General features: G+C 39.1%; 1 protein-coding gene across 17 annotated transcripts in view; it reads right to left on the bottom strand.

Moving 5' to 3' along the window:
- Positions 1-17,894, bottom strand: part of RYR2 (ryanodine receptor 2) — a 709,125-nt gene that overhangs the window by 261,615 nt on the left and 429,616 nt on the right. For all 17 annotated transcript variants that reach the window (XM_073338185.1, XM_073338183.1, XM_073338188.1 and 14 more), the window contains 7 exons: positions 10,388-10,596; positions 8,329-8,681; positions 6,162-6,276; positions 5,166-5,326; positions 3,392-3,551; positions 3,035-3,121; positions 452-678 (listed from right to left, as the gene is read on the bottom strand). In XM_073338185.1, coding sequence (XP_073194286.1) covers positions 452-678; positions 3,035-3,121; positions 3,392-3,551; positions 5,166-5,326; positions 6,162-6,276; positions 8,329-8,681; positions 10,388-10,596 — 1,312 coding nt within the window. The remainder of the gene's footprint in view (positions 1-451; positions 679-3,034; positions 3,122-3,391; positions 3,552-5,165; positions 5,327-6,161; positions 6,277-8,328; positions 8,682-10,387; positions 10,597-17,894) is intronic.

Raw genomic sequence — 17,894 nt, 5'->3', positions numbered from 1 at the left:
CAGCAGCTTTGTACATATTTCCCCTCTCAGCAAAATAATATACAAAACAAAATCAGGTATGCCTTGTCTACATCTCCATGTAGTTCTGGCGTCCACAGAAGCATGTGCTTCTCCCTGAGGAGAAGAAACCCAAATCTGTCATAAATGCTAATTGGCAACGTGTCTTTAATTCAAGAGATCTCTTGTTGTTGAACATGACTAGAAACAGTTTATTAAAACCAGTGATTATATTTATGTGACCCAGTTAATAATTCACTAATTGAATTTAATTGGGGCCCACAAGAAGGGATTCCTTTCTATGTCAGAATATATTATTTGTATTTATATATATTATACAAATGCAAGAGAGAAAGGGAACTGACTGTCTAGCAGACTATTTTCTTGCTACTTGTCTGACCTTATAAAACCCACACCTACTCTCATTCAGTTTATACATACAAACAAAGCCAACCTGTTTTCTTCTGGGATATGGAGAGACATGAACTGCAAAGGATCCAAGCACTGTACCATCCAGCCTTGACGTTCACTGACCCGTGAGATATCAACCTTCAGAAAGTGGTTTGGCATTCTGCTCCACAGCACATGGGTCAAAAACTGGACATGGAGACGGGGAGGGCATTGAGGGACTGGGTTTTTATGCTCGCTTTTGAACAAGCCAGCAGACAATGGCATTACATTCTGGAGACAGCAAGAGAAGAGACAGTTAGTTTTATAATCACTATAGGACAATGCAGTGTATGATAATACACAAGACAAATGTGCTACAAACAGATATGAAATCAATGCAATGAAACAAGCATAGTATGGTAGGAATGTCGCATTTTATGCAGCTCCCAAAACAGGCTGGGGACTGGTGGTTCTCAAAGCAAAATATAAAACACTAAATAGAACTTGCCTAAAGGGATGTCATAGAGGTTTAATATCTAGCTGCCCTGAAACCAGAGATATGAAATCCAGTAATCCTTACGCCCGCTGAAACCTCAGTCTTTCATTCCTCTGAGACAGAGTTCAAGTTCTGTGCAATTCAAGTTCGCTAGAAGCAAGCAGTTTGGGTGAATCCTTGAAAACTGAAGCCCAATCTCTTCTGTATGGACATTAATGATCCCATGGCCCTATTTGTAAGAGTAAGGGTTTGCCCTGGTATTTAAACCAAAAATTGTACCCCCATCTCCACCATCACAAGTTATTATGTTCTCCTCCTAATTCAGAAGAAGCTAATTTCAGCATGAAGAATAGGATTTAAAGGCTTCCATGGAACCTTAAAAAGTCTGTGTTAGTTCTTCTGGGCTGCAACCCTTTTCATGAGACTACACAGTATCCCATACATATAAATTGACTCTGAGCTAAAACAGACATCAGTGCATTGGATATATTTAAAAATGAAAATTCTCACCATTTTTACCTACACAAGTGTACATTTGAATTCTATCATTTTGATATTATTTATACTACCAATACTGATTGTTTATATTGCGATAGGACCAAGAGGTCTCAGTTAGGATCAGGGCCCCCTTGGGCTGTAAAAGCACATAAGTGGCAGTCCCTTCTCCAGAAGGCTTGCCACTCTCTTCTATAGCAAAAAATCACTTCTCAAGACTTGTTGCTGATTGTTAAAGCCAAACCAAGGTCTTAATAAAGGCATTTTGAGCTTCAGAAAAATAGGCACTGAAGACTAGATTCGGCTCTGGTCCTCTATAGATACACAGGGCAGTAAGGCCTCTACTACCCCCTGTCCATGTCCAGCCAGCAAGGACATACCCAGATCGTGCCTCTGAGCAGGGGACAGGAGAGATAGCAGGGGCTGCCCAACCTATACATCCAGCGACAAGCCTATAGGAAGGGAATGGACATGGAGTGGATGAGTCCTTAGTTTGCACAGCAAGCATTACAACAGTTAGAGTAGCTGGCTGTGCGGACAGATATGGAGTATGCTACATCGCCAACGGTATTTTATGAAATTACTCCCTGCAACAAGAGAAAAGATGGAAGAAGAATCGTGCCTCTCGAAGCCACAATTGTTCCTGATGCTCCTCCTGAGAAGGCACAGCAACACACTGCTGCACAGTAAGCCTGGAGACTCAGGCCATGTCTACACTAACACTTATGCTGGCAAAATTTTTGTCGCTCTGGGGTGTGAAAAAATGCTCTTGCACCGACATAGATTGTTGAGCTGGTTTTATTATGTCGATGGGAGAGCTCCCTCCCATCAGCATAATGCATCTACACGAGCGCTCTTACAGCGGCACAGCTGTATCGGTACAGCTGTGCCACTGTAAGCTTGTAAGTGTAGACATGGCCTCAATCCAGCACTAAATATCCCAAATCATTAAATTCAGCTAATACACACAGTAACTTTTGTGATACAAATCTGTATATAACTATCGTAATTGTTCTTTGCTACAGAATGACAAAATATAACCAGGCTCGGGGAGTGAAATATGAGAGTTATAGAAATTGACTAAATTTGCAGTAGTGACCGATAAAATGAGCATATAGTCCCTTTCACAATGTGAATAGTACCTCACACATTCGCACTGCAGGAACGTGTGATTTTAGAATCTTTTCACAAAAGGGTGAGATTCCTCCACAATGTTCGCATTCATTTTAGCTGTGACTACCTTACATGTTCATACCATAGATGTGATGGCTTCAGAGAAGACATGATATGATCTAATGAATAAATAGTGCATACTTTAAAATTGATCTAGTCATTTTTATTCATTGCATGACATACAGCATGAAGGGTGACAAGCATAAGAAATAAATATTGTATTTACAGTTTGGAAATATTTAAGTTCTCAGATGCAACCTTAACAAAATTGTTTTATTCTGTGCCATAAGATCAAATTTCCAAGCCTACTTGCAGGCAAGAACCAAAATATGTGCCTTACAAAATGCCATACTAAACAATTGCACAAACAAAAATATCCCTAACACCGGGAACATACTGAATTCAACAAAATAGCAACAACTGGATATTATCTGATATAACAATTAAACTTATAGAGAAACGAATAAGTGTGGTCTTATTTACCTTTATCCTTCCCAACTCAAACTGGAAAACATTGGGGCTTGTAGCTTGTGCAAATACTGCAGGAAATAACTTAGTACTTGGTTCAACCTAAATCACAAACAGAAATACACAGTGACACAAGATAGGAAAACACCATCAATGCTAGGAAACCTATCACTTGTGTCAACTGCTTGTAGGTACAAACTACTTCGTGAAACTCTAGAAGATCATAATTGGGGTTCAGAAGAGAGAGAAGATTACAATCGCATCAGAGGCAATGTCTTTTCCTTTCATTTCTATTAATAAATAAGGCTAGTAAAATTCAATCTACTAGCTTTTCTCATCTGGATGAGGTGACAAAACCAAATAAATATATACCTGATAATAGGTGCTCAGTTCCTTGCCATTAGCAGTGAAGGTTAGCAGACCACTGGCAGCATCGACCACGCAACCAATCTCTAGTCCATTGTTGTTGCGTCCTTGTCCAGGGCTCATGCTCTCTCCAGCGCACACCATATAGCAGTTGCTGCGTTTGATACTGAATTTCAAGAGATACATTTGTGGCTAGCAGGTGAGCTTGTATGGGAAGGTAGAGTTGTAGTCTGTTTATTCAAATTAAATTACACTGTTGCAACCATCAGGCTACTGCTGAAACTGGAATGTTGTATTAACGTCATGGTTGAAATCCTGGCCTTATTCATAGCAAAACTCCCACCGATGGCAATGAAGCCAGAATTTCACACCATGGATTTTCCAAAGTTCCGTAAAGATGGAAGAATTATTTCTGACAAAACAAGAACCAGCCCAAACCTTTACATGAACCAGACAAAAGAGATTCCAGGAGTTAACATTTTAAATCATTTATTTTTATGCATCCCTGAACTTACAGATTCTGACCTGCACCATAAGCAGAAATGCCGTGAAAGCATAAGAACAGCCAGCCTAATTCTGGCCTGACTAGAAGCAGGACGTACCACAATTCTAACAAGAGACTGTTCTCACTTGACTTTGCAGACTGAAGATTTTGCAGGCTCGGGGCCTGAATGACTGAAATGGCACACAAAGGCGGTACTGCTTCTATTTTTCAATATACATAATTTTGATCAGGCAATTATTTCACGTATTCTTCGCAGTGGAGATATAAACAGGTAAATTATATTAGTGATGAAACTTTACTGCACCTTTACCTGTCATCAGTTATTTTACTTTCAATAACATGGTACTACATCCATGGATCTTGACTTCACGTTTCCAAACAAAAACATAACAGCAGCTATACTGGGTCAGATCATTGGTCCATCCAGTGGTTCTAAACCTTTTCCGACAACTGTACCCCTTTCAGGAGTCTGATTTGTCTTGCGTATCCCCAAGTTTCCCCTCACCTAAAAACTACTTGCTTACAAAATCAGACATAAAAATACAGAAGGGTCACAGCACACTATTACTGAAAAATTGTTTACTTTCTCCTTTTTATCATATAATTATAAAATAAATCAATTGGAATATAAACGTTGTACTTACATTTCAGTACATAGCGCAGTATTAACAAGTAATTGTATGAAATTTTAAGCTGTACTGACTTCAGTAGTGCTTTCTGTGTAACTTAATGTAATACTAGGCAAATATCTAAATGAGTTAATATATGCCCTGGAAGACCTCTGCATACCCCATTTGAGAACCACTGCTCTAGCCCAGTATCCTGTCTTTTGACAGTGGCCAATGCCAGGTGCTTCAGAGGGAATGACCAGAACAGGTAATCATCAAGTGACCCATCCCCTGTCATCCACTCTCAGCTTCTGGCAGTCACAGGCTAAAGACATCCAGAGCATGGGGTTGCATCTCTGACCATCTTGGCTAATAGCCATTGATGGACTTATCCTCCATGAATTTATCTAATTCTTTTTTGAACCCAGTTATACTTTTGGCCTTCACAGCATCCCCTGGCAATGAGTTCCACAGATTGACTGTGCATTGTGCGAAAAAGTACTTCCTTTTATTTGTTCCTGCTCCCTATTAATTTCATTGGTTGACCCCTCAACATTTACAAGCCTGATTCTCCTCTGTAATTCCCATTTTATACCAGGTGCTAGATGTTTAAAAACATACCAAGTATAAAACAATTCAATTAAAAAGAAAAATAATTGGAACCAACCTCTCATGAACCTTTCCTTTTTCATCCCCTAGTGTCACTGTAACGGTGCGTACTCTGTCCAAGTCAAAGGTCATGTCATATTGATGGAAGTCAGATGTAATCCAGCCCACCCAGACATTAGCAGGTTCTTGCCCAGGAAATATTCTCACTGAGTAATAGTACTGTCAATAAATTAACAATATCGCATGGCGTTAATATCTGGTGTATGTTATAATTTTGATTCAGAATTAATTTGTTGTTTTAAAATCTCGTAGTTTATTTTTCACAATCTAACTGGGATGAATCAGCTTTTGTGAACAGATATAGTCTTGTTTGAGAGTAATTCATTACTAGAGCAATGGAAGAACGATGATTGCTTTGCACGGACATGTTCTTCAAAAAAGCGGTCTGATTTAAACTGAAAGACAAGAGGATAAAAAAAATGCATGCAGAAACATTGGCGGTATGTTCACATTACAGTAGTAGAGGATTAATAGACATACAGGTGCATTATTATGCCTGCAAACTCTGGAAACACAGTAAACTGAGCAGATTTAAGGGGCTGAGCCTGTCACTGATCCATGCACAAAACTCCCATTACTTTCAATGGGACTTCCACATTTCATACTCTGAATCAGGATCATGTATTTAGTTGTTGACTCTAACTCTCTATGTTTGAGTAGCTCTGGGCTTGACTAGCTGTTTCAAAATAGGGCCATATTCTGCCTTTGTTCTGTTGCCCATGGAAGTTCTTTTAAGCACAGATCCAAGCTAAGTTAAGTCTCTTCAAATAGGAGTTGTTTGGGATTTGGGGCTAAGTAGGAGGCAGGTCAAAATGGAATGAGTGTGGTGATCTCAAGTTTTGTTACACAGTACTACTGCAGAAAAGTGCATAAAAAATATGGCCTGGAAATAAAAGGGAGAAAAATTGAATGTGTTCACTGTGACTCCTACTAGCAAAAGTAAGCAATTGTTAGAAAAGCAAACAGCAAAAATATGAACACTGCGTTGCCATACCGTAGAAGTATGCATCAAGTAATCATAGTCATCTCTGTCATCTGCCAGAACATCCTCTGTGAGCCGTGCCGAGTGGCTTGTGCTGTAATCTGGCTTTGTCCTTCTGAGCATAAACCTGTAATACAGCAAAGTACTGAGGACGGAGTAAAATCACAACCTATATCAATTCTGAGCAAATCAATACACACAAACACGCACACGCACACGCACACACACACACAGGAATTCCGCAAATATAAATTACCCTAAAAGATTTAGTAGTTGGGTCCAGATTGTTATTTATTGTTTACATCAGGTATGGGTAGAATAAGTGCTTTACAGAAGACACAGGGTAAAATTTTCAAACTTGCCTAAGTGATTTAGAAGCTTAAATTGTTGGATCATATTAAAGAAGTTCTGTATTAAAATCACAAATGAGTTTGATTCCCCAGAGTTTAAATTCCAGGGTATTACTAATTAAGAGGTCTCTTGGTTTTTGGTACTGTTTCTCTCCCTCTATGTGTGAAACTTGCAAGCTGCTAACTGTGTTAGCACATTCTAAGACAGAGTCTGTTCTCAAAGCAATTCACAAGAGAGAGAGACTCAAAGCAATACTCTAACAACAGAAACAGCACCCAGAGACTCCCCACCCTTTTGTTGTATTAACAATTGTGATTAAAATAGAGATAGAGGATGTATGTGGATGGATGCTTGGTGTGGATAATAACTGAATGATCAGGGAGGTGCCAGCCTAAGAATCCAGTGTCCATCGGCTGAAGAAGGTGTCAAGTGGAAATAACCAGAGGACCCCACCCGGAGGGCAGACTGGAATCCACCCAACAGCCTCAAGAATGGGAGAACCAAAGAACAAGATAACATCTTGGAGCCGTCAGGAATGTGCTATCTGCTGATTGATTCAGCAACAGCATGATGAAGCAATTCCCATAGACTGGCATAGGAAGAAATTCCTATAAAAATAGACTCTAAAAAGTGAGAACTTTGGGGTCTGATTCTGCAAACCAACTTCCAGGAGCATCAGATGAGCATCTGACAAGGCCCTGCTCCCTCCTCATGTCCAGGCCACCTGGCCAGTGGCTTGGCATGAGCAACTCTAAGGCTGGTAACTATGATAACAACCTTGCAGAACCTGTGTGTGTGTGTGTTTGTATGAATGAATGTGTGACTAAATATGAGATTGAATGGAATGTTATAACTATAACTAACTGCTTACTATGATTCTTTCTGTATTCACAATAAATGTGGTGTTTTGCCTTTTTCCCTTTAATAAGATCCTGCTGGTTTTTATTTTATTGGTACAACAAAATCCTATTCTCAAAAGTCATTTAGGAGCCTAAGTTCCATTGACTTGAAATGAGTGTTTGTCTCTTAAGTACTTATGTCATTTATAAAAATGGACTTAGGCTCCTAAGTCAGTATGGAGCTTTTGAAAATTTTATCCACTGCCCCTATTCTAAAACTTTACAATTTAACATAACACAACAAGCTAGGGGGCGAGCAAAAGTACAGAGGGAATGGAAGGATGAAGGTTTCAGTAATATGTCTGGACAGTTACTAAGTTAGGTATGTGTATCTCATGGATCAGATGGGGAAGGGGAGGGTTTGTTTGATTACCTCTGAAAACGATAAAGATATAACATAGTGAATATTCTTGCCTCACGTAATTGGGGCATGGGGAAAGACCATGAAAGTTCAGATGTTCACCAAAGCTTATCTAAATATCTTTGGCCTTTGCTGGAAGTCTTATAAGCATCATTTTCTGATGAAATTTCCAGTATTTCCTAGTTTTGACAGGATCAGAAAAAACCCTCTGGCACTTTTAGAGTGCCTTTCATCGGAGAATGTCAAAAGACTGCATTTAGCCTCACAATACCCTTAGAGGAAGGCTTCTTTTATAGATTTCTGTTTCTTCTATTTAACAGATGATGAAAGTGAGGTACAGGGAGGTTAAATGATATGCTTATTGTTACACAATGATTCAGTGGCGGTGCTGGGAATAGAACCAAGGAGTCCTGACTGTCAGTTTAGCACTAACCACAACTTTACAAACTCTCCACAGAAAACTTTTACTGGTGATATGGAGAGGGATTTAAAATGAATTTTCTAGTAATGTTTAAAGCAAACCCTACCCACCGTATTATGACAAAAACAGATCAAATATGTTACTGACCTTTGTTTAAGACGTGAAGGTTTCTCTTGAGTGTAATCCTTGTGGTTATTGAACTCTTGTTTTGTAGCTTCTTTTTCTTTTTCTGCCCGATCAGGCACTAGGTGACCATGAGCTGTCTTCATCAGAACCTCAAAATCAGAATCAGCATCATAATCCTCCAAGTCGCTTTTTGGGCCAAAAAGACCAGTGCCTGGCAACCCTCCTGCTGATGTTTTGGAGAATACTTCTGCACACTCAATTGGCATGCTCAAGCGAAAAAACATGATGCCTATTTTGCTGTTCTGTGAGCCAAAGGACTTCTGTGTGACCTTCAAACAGGGGGAGCTGTCTACGGTGCCATCTATTCTCATCACCTATCAAATATAAAAGCTCATCTATTATAAAAGTAAATGTCTTCTTCGCCTCCTCCCAAATGTTCCAGTTTGATTTTTAGCATAATATATTTAAAGTATTTAGAGTTACAAAATGATTACATGTTACAATATGGCCTAGACATTTAATTAAACATCAGCATGCCCTATAGCAGCAAGAGCAGGTAAATCCATTGACAAGTGAATGGAATTGCTTCCTTTTAGCACTGATAAACTGGATATACAGTCAAAGACTATCCCCACTATTTTTTGCAATAGTAATCCAACCTTGGCCAGTATGATCCATAATAACTCAAACACAAGGCACAGATATAAGAGAAAGAACAATATTTCTTTTTACCTATGCTTCCTGATATACTTCAATAGGGACAGAGTTTCTATTTCATTCAAATATGGCTTTCATGTGGTCTGGTAAAAACTGATCGCAATTGTGTAGAGTTATATGTATTTTGAAAACGTATGCATTTGTACAGATTTTTGTTATTGGATAAAACAAACAATCTGCAAACGGCCTATTGTCTATGCACATGGGTCCATATATAAATTGAGTAACAATTTCCATTGAATTCGTGAATTTAGAGTATTACATTGAATTTGTGCACGAGAGCATAAAAAGGTGACCGGAATTTCGGTTCCTGTATTTAAATGCCTGTGGAGGACAGTCAGCAACAGTACATGTACAACTCTGAAGTGTCTTTATATATTACAGTCCATATTTTGAGAGAGAGAGAGAGAGAAATACTATTAAGATCGCAAAGGTGAGGTCACAGAAGTTAGGAAAATACCAGAGATGACGGTTACCAAGGCAGTCTTAACTCTGCTCCCTTGTGCATATGCCTTATGATACAGGGTAATATTTTCAAAAGAACCTAAGTCATTTAGTACCCTAAGACCCAGATTTTTAAAAGTGTTTAGGTGTTCCTTTGCTCAGCTGACTTAGGAACCTAAGTCCCTTTTGAAAATGAGACTTAGGAGCCTAAGGCTCATTAAAAGTCAATGAGAGACTCCAAAGAGCCTGTGTCACTTTTAAAAATGATATTTAGGAGTCGCAGTGCTGATTAGAGAAAGGTCTACATACCTCTAAAAACTGAGCTTAAGTCACTTAGGTGCCTGTGAAAATATTACTCATAATCTTTGACTTTTTTTTTTTTGGGTAGAATCCTTGTCTCATTCAGTGTGGAGTTTGTATAGAGTGCAGTATAAAACTTATGGGACAACAAGATAAAAGCAAGTATTAAAAATTTACCTCACCCATGGAGCACTATCTGATCTACACTATTGAATGAAGTAGGAATCTAAGTTAAAAACAATATAATTCAAGATTGTTTCATGATGTACTCATGCAAAGGGGTAGCATTAAGGTTGCACAAGCAACCTTAACTCTGGAACTTTCAGGCTTTTGACAGCTCAACTTGGCAAGCTTAACATATTATTTTATTATTTAGGAGTCTAATACATTCATGCTCTTCCAAGAGATCACTCATTGGCTGACAGAATTCATCATCATGTTCTCATTGAGCTACAATCATAGTTTACCAGGGTGAGTAAGTGCATGTCAGATGCCAACACTGATATCCATATTCAAAGGGAAGGCTGAAATAGCAAAAGCAGCAAGTTAACTGTAGAGTTCATTTAATTAAAACAAATTTGTGAAAAATTAACAGGAAACCTTAATGTAGAACACAAACCTCAACGTGTTCATGGTTTGGTGGCACTGGGAAAAACTGAGGGAGTCTCTTGCTCAGCCACATGGTAATGTCTCTGTTTGTATTAACAGCAAAGGGTTCATAGCCTTCTTGTAAGCCACAGATAGTAAAATATTTCAGTGAGCTGACATCTTTGCCAAAGTTCATTCTTCCCACTTGAGACAAGCCCAGGCTGCACACAGGTATAAATCCTATAGAAAGAAAGAAAGAAAGAAAGAAAGAAAGAAAGAAAGAAAGAAAGAAAGAAAGAAAGAAAGAAAGAAAGAAAGAAAGAAAGAAAGAAAGAAAGAAAGAAAGAAAGAAAGAAAGAAAGAAAGAAAGAAAGAAAGAAAGAAAGAATTTATGCATCCCATATATTACAGAAGTGTTTTCTTGACATAACACAGCCAGAAATGGTTTGGGATAAAAATGCATGAAACCCAAAAAGTTCAAACTCCTGTATTAGGGCATAGTAGTCTACCTTCCAGGAATCAGCAAGCAGCACATCTCTGTTATTGTTCTGTATACAAGCCTCTCTAAAAGGAGATGCAGCAAGAAATAATATCACATACCAGATAATTCACTGTTCAGAAATATCAGACAGTGATTGCCATATTGAACATAAGGCCAAATTCTCTGCTGATGACCAGTGCTGCCAGCGCTCATGATTTTACAAGACTTACAGCATTTGATTTTGCTCATCAAGCTTCAGCTCAGAGTTCTGGGGGTTTTCGTTTTTTTTTTAAAACAAGAACCTCACCTTTCCTTTAAAAAAAATGTTTCTGGCCCCAATGGCTGCAGAGAAGAACTTGAAAACATGGCCCAAAGGTAACCTAAAGGTTTGAAAACCAGACGGGCAAATAAAAAGAACCCACATTTATTTCTTTAAATCTCATTATTTTTGTACCAATCTTATGATATTTTGGGGTCAGATTCATGACTTATGAATGCTTAGGGTAGGCAATATTGTACTGTAACTTCCGTGAAGTTGATGGATGGGGTTGTCCTTGTGTAGCATCAGGTGCAAGTTTGGGGCACAACGCGAGAACAAGATTGGTCTCTTGGTACTTCACATCTAAGAGAAGACCCTATTCATTAAAGAATGAAATTCACTCCTGTGCTGAGTAAACACAAGACCTATGCACCACTTCAAAAATTACATTAAGACATCTCTGGTTGTTAGGTTCAGTCTGTTATTTTAGAAAATGAAGAAAATGTATTTTCTTTCTCCTGTTCATCCTTCTTGTTCCCCTTTCATCTAACAATACTATTGAAAACTTATTTGACCTCTCTGCTAAAAAAAATAATCTATTAAGTTTAATAAAAGTGTCAAAAAGGTAATTCCCGTATTGCCCCCCAAGAAATGTAAATCTGGATGCTCCACTCCATTACGCTGGTAGAGGTGAGTAGAATCTAATGAAATTGGGAAGGAGAAATGGTAATGGTCAACAGGCAGAGCAGCTGGATCTTCCCATTCTTTGGGGCCCCTGAAATTAGGGGCTATGCAGGGTGGGAAGGAGCAGAGCCTCCATTCATGACATGCTCTGCATACACAAGTAGAAGAATGTCACAGCCAAAAGCCACAGTGGTTAATGCTGTTCTGCATTAACTTCCAGACTTCAAAACTTCCTCCGAATATTTCATTACAGATAAAAGAGATTCACTGTCATTTACATGTATGTTAAGCACAATAAACATAAGGCCAGAAACTACAAGCCGTAGACTCTAGTCGGTAAGATTAATATCTGAACTTCTATCTTTGTGGCCAGGCTCTTAGTAATGAGACATCAGTTTCATACACAGATAATGAGATTGCTCAGTCACTGTGATTTATGACTACTTTTTATTGCAAATCTATTAAATATCTATTGTTAAAATATTATACAAACCATTTCTCAGCAGAATATGAGAACTAAATGGGAAAAATCATATTAAACAATTTATAACAAGAGGAGTTACATTTGCATAAATCAATATATATTTAAATTAATATTTGCCTTGCAGTTTAACTTACAGGGAAGGTAACATGCACGCTGCACAGTTCAACGAACCATGAATGATTGCAAATGTTTTTAGGCAAAGCCAAAAATCACAGCTCTGTCTGCAGTAGGATGACAAATCTTGATGCATCACTCAAGAAGAGTTGTTCTTGGGAGCAATTGTCCCTGGGGGCAGCAGTTAGTGTAGTTACAGGAAGGGTGTTCAGAGAAGACAGCATGGACCTCTGTAATGCAACTCATCACTTGCAAGTTTCCACTTTATATATGGCAGGAGAAACCCATCTAGATATAAGTTTATCAGACTTACAGCACATGCCTGCCTGCCTAACACCTTGTCTCCCTTTACCCCTGTTTCTTATTGATGTAAAGCACTTTGAGAGTTCTTCAGCATGAAGGTCAACATATGAAGGTCAGTCACTCTTGGGTAGAACTGCCCAGCGCTGAGCAGGCATTCAAGAGGAAGAAGGAACAAAAAGCCTCCCTTCCCATTTCTCCCCTTGCAAAAGGGGAAAGCACAACTGCAATTCTTGTGCTAAGGGAGCACAAAGACAGTACAAAAGTAGGTACCGCACAGCAGCATTAATCTTTCCAGAGTGGGTGGTATTATAGCCCGGCCCCACACTCCACAACAACATGCTTGTAAAGAGTGGTGTCAGGATTCTCCTCCCCAGGCACTCTAAGGAAGCAGGCACTGGAGGAAGTGATGTGTCTCAGTGACTCAATGTCTCCTGCAGCTCTCAGTGGAGCAGTACAGCCCTGCACCATCCTCAATATAAAGAAGTCTTTAAGTAGCATTGATATAACATACACCTTGATGCAAATGACTCTGGAAACAACATACAATATTCCACACAAAACCTGATTTCATTTTTTTTAAATAGCATTATAGATTGAAAACTATGAGTGCATGCCATGTTTGTATGAGGAGTTTTGGAACAGTCAGAATGCTATTGAAGTTATTAGTGACAGTACAGATGAAGCATTTAAGAAACTGTAGGTGTATTTCTTTGATGTAGATAGGATTTTGTCTCATAAAGGAAAAAATATATATTTAGAATGAAATTTCTAAGAAGTCCCTGTCATCCACTCTGAAGAAAAAAAAGTGAACATGTAAAAAAGAGCTCCAAAATTTACTCAAAAACAGGAAAGTGGAAGAATCAAATGCCATCTACATCAAATTCATGAGAGTTTGCAATATAAGAGCAGCTAGTTAAGGTGGGTTTTAGCAAGGGTCAATGTTTCATGTAAGGAAGTGGCAATATTTTTACCAAATTCTGTATCTACAGCTATTGGAGATCCAACTCAGATGAGATAGTCCCTTACTACAGCAATCAGCTCATAAATGAAAGAGCTTAGTTATGCATAATACAGGTAGTGGCAGTTGCTGTGATGAGCAGAAGCAGGCAGGAAAACAGTAGGAGTGTAGAAGCTGAGTATATAATGAAAATGCAGTCCTGCATCTCATCGCCCCTAACAAGAAAGGGAAATGAGTGGTGTACAAGATGACACACATACATTATTAATTCTACTACATGCATGCATGCATGTCTGTCAGATCTGGAGTAGCATTCTCACAGAGGCACACATTATTAGAAATATAGTACACAGTTGCTTCTCATCACAAATTCACTAACTTGGTAAAATGAATAGGAATCATAACCTTAGCAGACACCTGTTTTTCAGAGATACCTTAGTACAATAAATACATCTGTAAGTTGTCTTTAAGTTACGCATATCTCACTACGCAGCCTACGTTGCAATGAATTTTGAACTAAATCCTTACCCAGGAAAATTTTTCACTTGACATCAATTGGCTAAATGCAGAAGGTTCTCATTAACTCAGTAACCAGTCAGTGTGACATGCAGATGAGAATTCTGTATCATCAGCCCAGTTCCACAGGCACCAGATTAATCACCAACTCATTCTGCAATAGCCAAAATCCCCCAAATACCCCACAGTGGACCAGTATTTGCTGTGGTGCCTCATAAATTGAGTGAAAATGGTTGAAGATGCCTGTGGCAGCATTAATTTGCTCCACAGGTTAAATCCTGCCTTGACTTACATGCAATGCAACCACACCAAAGTAGATGCAGTTGCACAGGGCATGAGACAGGGTAGGATTTGCCTCTCCCCTCTCCTGCAGGTTGCTTCTGGCAGATGCATATTGAATAAGGGGTTTGATCCTGACTACAACTCCATCCACTTTTTCCACATCCAAGGTGAACCACATGATGCCACCCTTTGCTCACTGCAAAAGGATAAGGGCAGCATAATTTCTGTGTAATTTATACTCTTTTGGAGAAGACGGGGTGCAACTTGTAACCTTTTTGCCACATATACAGTGCAGACATGAAAATCATACTCTGAAGTTGCATTGGTGTAACTGGGGACGGAATTTGAATCATACTATTTACCTGGCTGAATATTCAGAATTATAATGCATGAATACACCATGCCTCCTGCATGAAATCTCTCTTGCACCTACATATATAAATGTGCAATTATCATTTAATAGTTATGTTTACTACTGACAAGAATGATATCTCAGTTCTGCCACAATTCTGTGGAACTCTTCTTGTTGGCAGCAGACCCTAAAATAGGGGCCTGTGAACCTGATTGGTAACTTGGCAGAGAGCCATGTTCCTTTTTCCCTGTTTGTAAATATGCTATAACACTAGCACTGGCTTATAAGTAGGCTGTGTCCTCTAAAGCAGGGCAGATGGCTCTGACAAATCGTCATCTTTTTCCTGAAGTGAAAAGCTTCATTCTGCAGCAACCTAAGTCTCCAACTGCCTGAAGCTGGGAGTGGACAAAAGGGGATGGATCAGTCAAAATTTCCCTCTGAAGCATCCAGTACTGGCCACTGTTAACCTCTCAATTACCCTATCAGTTCAATGCTTGCGGTGGGGGGTGGAAGAGATCATTCTTGCCTGCTTTTTGAGGGTAGGTCTACACTACAGCAGGAATGGACACTGAGATCGATCCACCAGTGGTCGATTTAGTGGGTCTAGTGAAGACCTGCCAAACTAACAGCAGATCACTCTCCAGTCGACCCCTGTACTCTACCCCCAACGAGAAGAGTAAGGTAAGTCAACAGGAGATTTTCTCCCATTGACTCCCCACAGTGTAGACCCTGCTGTAACTCGACCTAAGGTACGCCAACTCCAGCTACATTATTCACGTAGCTGGAGTTGCGTAACATAGGTCAACTTTCCACGGTAGTGTAGACATAGCCTGAGTTACAGCTGTAAGACTTTGTTCAGTAATAAGGGCTGCGAAGTTCACAGAATTGTGTACACTAGTAGGTGGAAGCAGGAGTCTTCTACTCACACTCACCACATCTTCTTTGAGTGGGGAATGTAAATGAAACCAGGAGCAGCTCTAGGGCAGCACTGACAAAAATGAGCACTTCCTTTTCTTATGGCAGAGCTGGGAAAGCTGATGCAGGAGTAGTCATTTAACTTGCATCAGTTCTACTAACTCTACATCCTACTAAAATAGAGGCCAAAGAAAGTACAATGTAACCTGTTATTAAAAGCTATAATTTTGAAAGCACAGTAACATACTCTAAGAGATGTGTGCTCATCAGTCAATGTAAGCGTCCTTAGCATGTAGAGACACATGCCATTTCAACTGACAAATGCACATGCAACAATGTGCTATTGCTCAATTACATCAACTTACTTACACTCTGTGAATATGGCACAGAAAATATTTACAGTGGGGATTAATGCTCACTATAGCAGACTAGAAAACTGAAGCTTTTTTTTAATTAAGAGAGAGAAATAAGAATTTATTTTCATGACCCCAGAAAAGTGCTGTTATATTCAGCATTGTGTAGCACGGGGACAAGGCCCAAAAAGGAAAACCACTGTCCCATGACATGAATATGGGACAGGCAGCAGGGAAGTCATAGAAAGAGGATTTGATTCAAAGCCAACTCAAGTGAATGGAAAGACTCCCAGTGGTTAACCGGTCTTTTGATTAGACACCTTCTGCACTCTGTGAACTGCTCCACAACACTTTGATGACAATGTGGAGAGGAACTTGTGAACAGGATAAGGACTCTCTCTTCTATATATGTTTCTATTACAATGGGATCACACTCAGTGCTCTATAAATAATTAATATCAGGCAAGGCTTGAGGAAGCCCATTGTCTCTTGTATGTCTGCAGAAACGTCTCTCAGAGTTGTTTCAATGCCTTTTTGAAACTGGAAGCACAAATTGCGTCACATAATACTGCAAATGCAGACAGAATGAAGCAACTTTGTGTTCTACATTGAATATTTTGAGGGTGAAATTCTACTGGGCAATACAATCATGTTTCTAGCAAGCCATTTAGAGATTATTTACCAATATATAATCATTCAGAAAAACAGAATACAAACTTTCAAAATATGCAGTGAACAAACACAAATCTCCATTAACAGGGACCTGTCAAGTCTGAGAGATTTAAAATTCCATCTAGCACTTTAATTTTTGTTTGTGGGTGTGTGCATTTTTCTGAGCACCACACTAAATTATTCAGAAACACTTTTATCAGACATTTGCAGCCCTACAGTGGTTCTGCAACTGTAGCTATTAAAATCAATTCTTAATTCTACATCCCTGTCACTGAAGCAAACTTGAGAATTAGGCCTAATCCAAAGCCCACCAAAGTCAATGGAAAAACTTTTCATTGTAAAAATCAAAATCAGAGCTCATCTTCTTTGCACCAACATTTAATTTACCTTCATTTTTCTTTTGAGGGCCTGAAGATAAACCTCAGAAACAACCCCCCCCCCAAGTGCAAATATTGTTACACCCAACAGTGGTTTGATTACTTATGGGAGTACTAACAGTCTGCAGCCAATTGCCTAGAAATGGGACAGCAAGATGCACTGTTTACCTGCGGTACAACAGTATAATGGCACAAGACATGCCTATTTGAGAGCTGTCTTATACAAGAATGCCCGAACGGTATTGCCATAGCTGCAGTGAATGGCGGTACTTGAAGTGTAGATTTCTTCGTATACAAGAAAAGGTGCAGCTTTCTGCAGGAGTGGCCCACAATTTTGGAACCTATTCCTGCCCTTTGTACAAAACGGATTAGATTTGTTGCCCTTCAGGACAGACTGAAATGTTTATTTATTTACTTACTCAAGCTTTAGATGTGACTGAAAGTTTTCTTTAGCAGTTGTACCTTTCATTGTTGATTGGCTTCTCCCAAAACACACAGTTTATTACAAAATCTTTTGCCATGATGCGATGCAATGGGTATGTGGTGTTTGTTTTGTTTCTATGTTATATTGGCATTAGGATATTTTTTAACCATTATTTATATTGTAAATGAAAGTTTATGCATACAAACCCCAGGGATGGGAAGTGGGTGCACATAAGCCCAATTAGGTGATGGGGGAAAGAGAGGTACACGTAAGCCTGGTTTGAAGGGAAACAGAAACACATAAAACTTCTTTATCAGGAGAAAAAAGAAAAGGAGGACTTGTGGCACCTTAGAGACTAACCAAT

Source organism: Lepidochelys kempii, chromosome 3 (genome assembly GCF_965140265.1).
Source record: "Lepidochelys kempii isolate rLepKem1 chromosome 3, rLepKem1.hap2, whole genome shotgun sequence".
In the NCBI taxonomy this organism is placed as follows: Eukaryota; Metazoa; Chordata; order Testudines; family Cheloniidae; genus Lepidochelys; species Lepidochelys kempii.
Note: the sequence above shows the minus strand (reverse complement) of the source record. Positions and strands in the feature narration are given on the sequence as shown.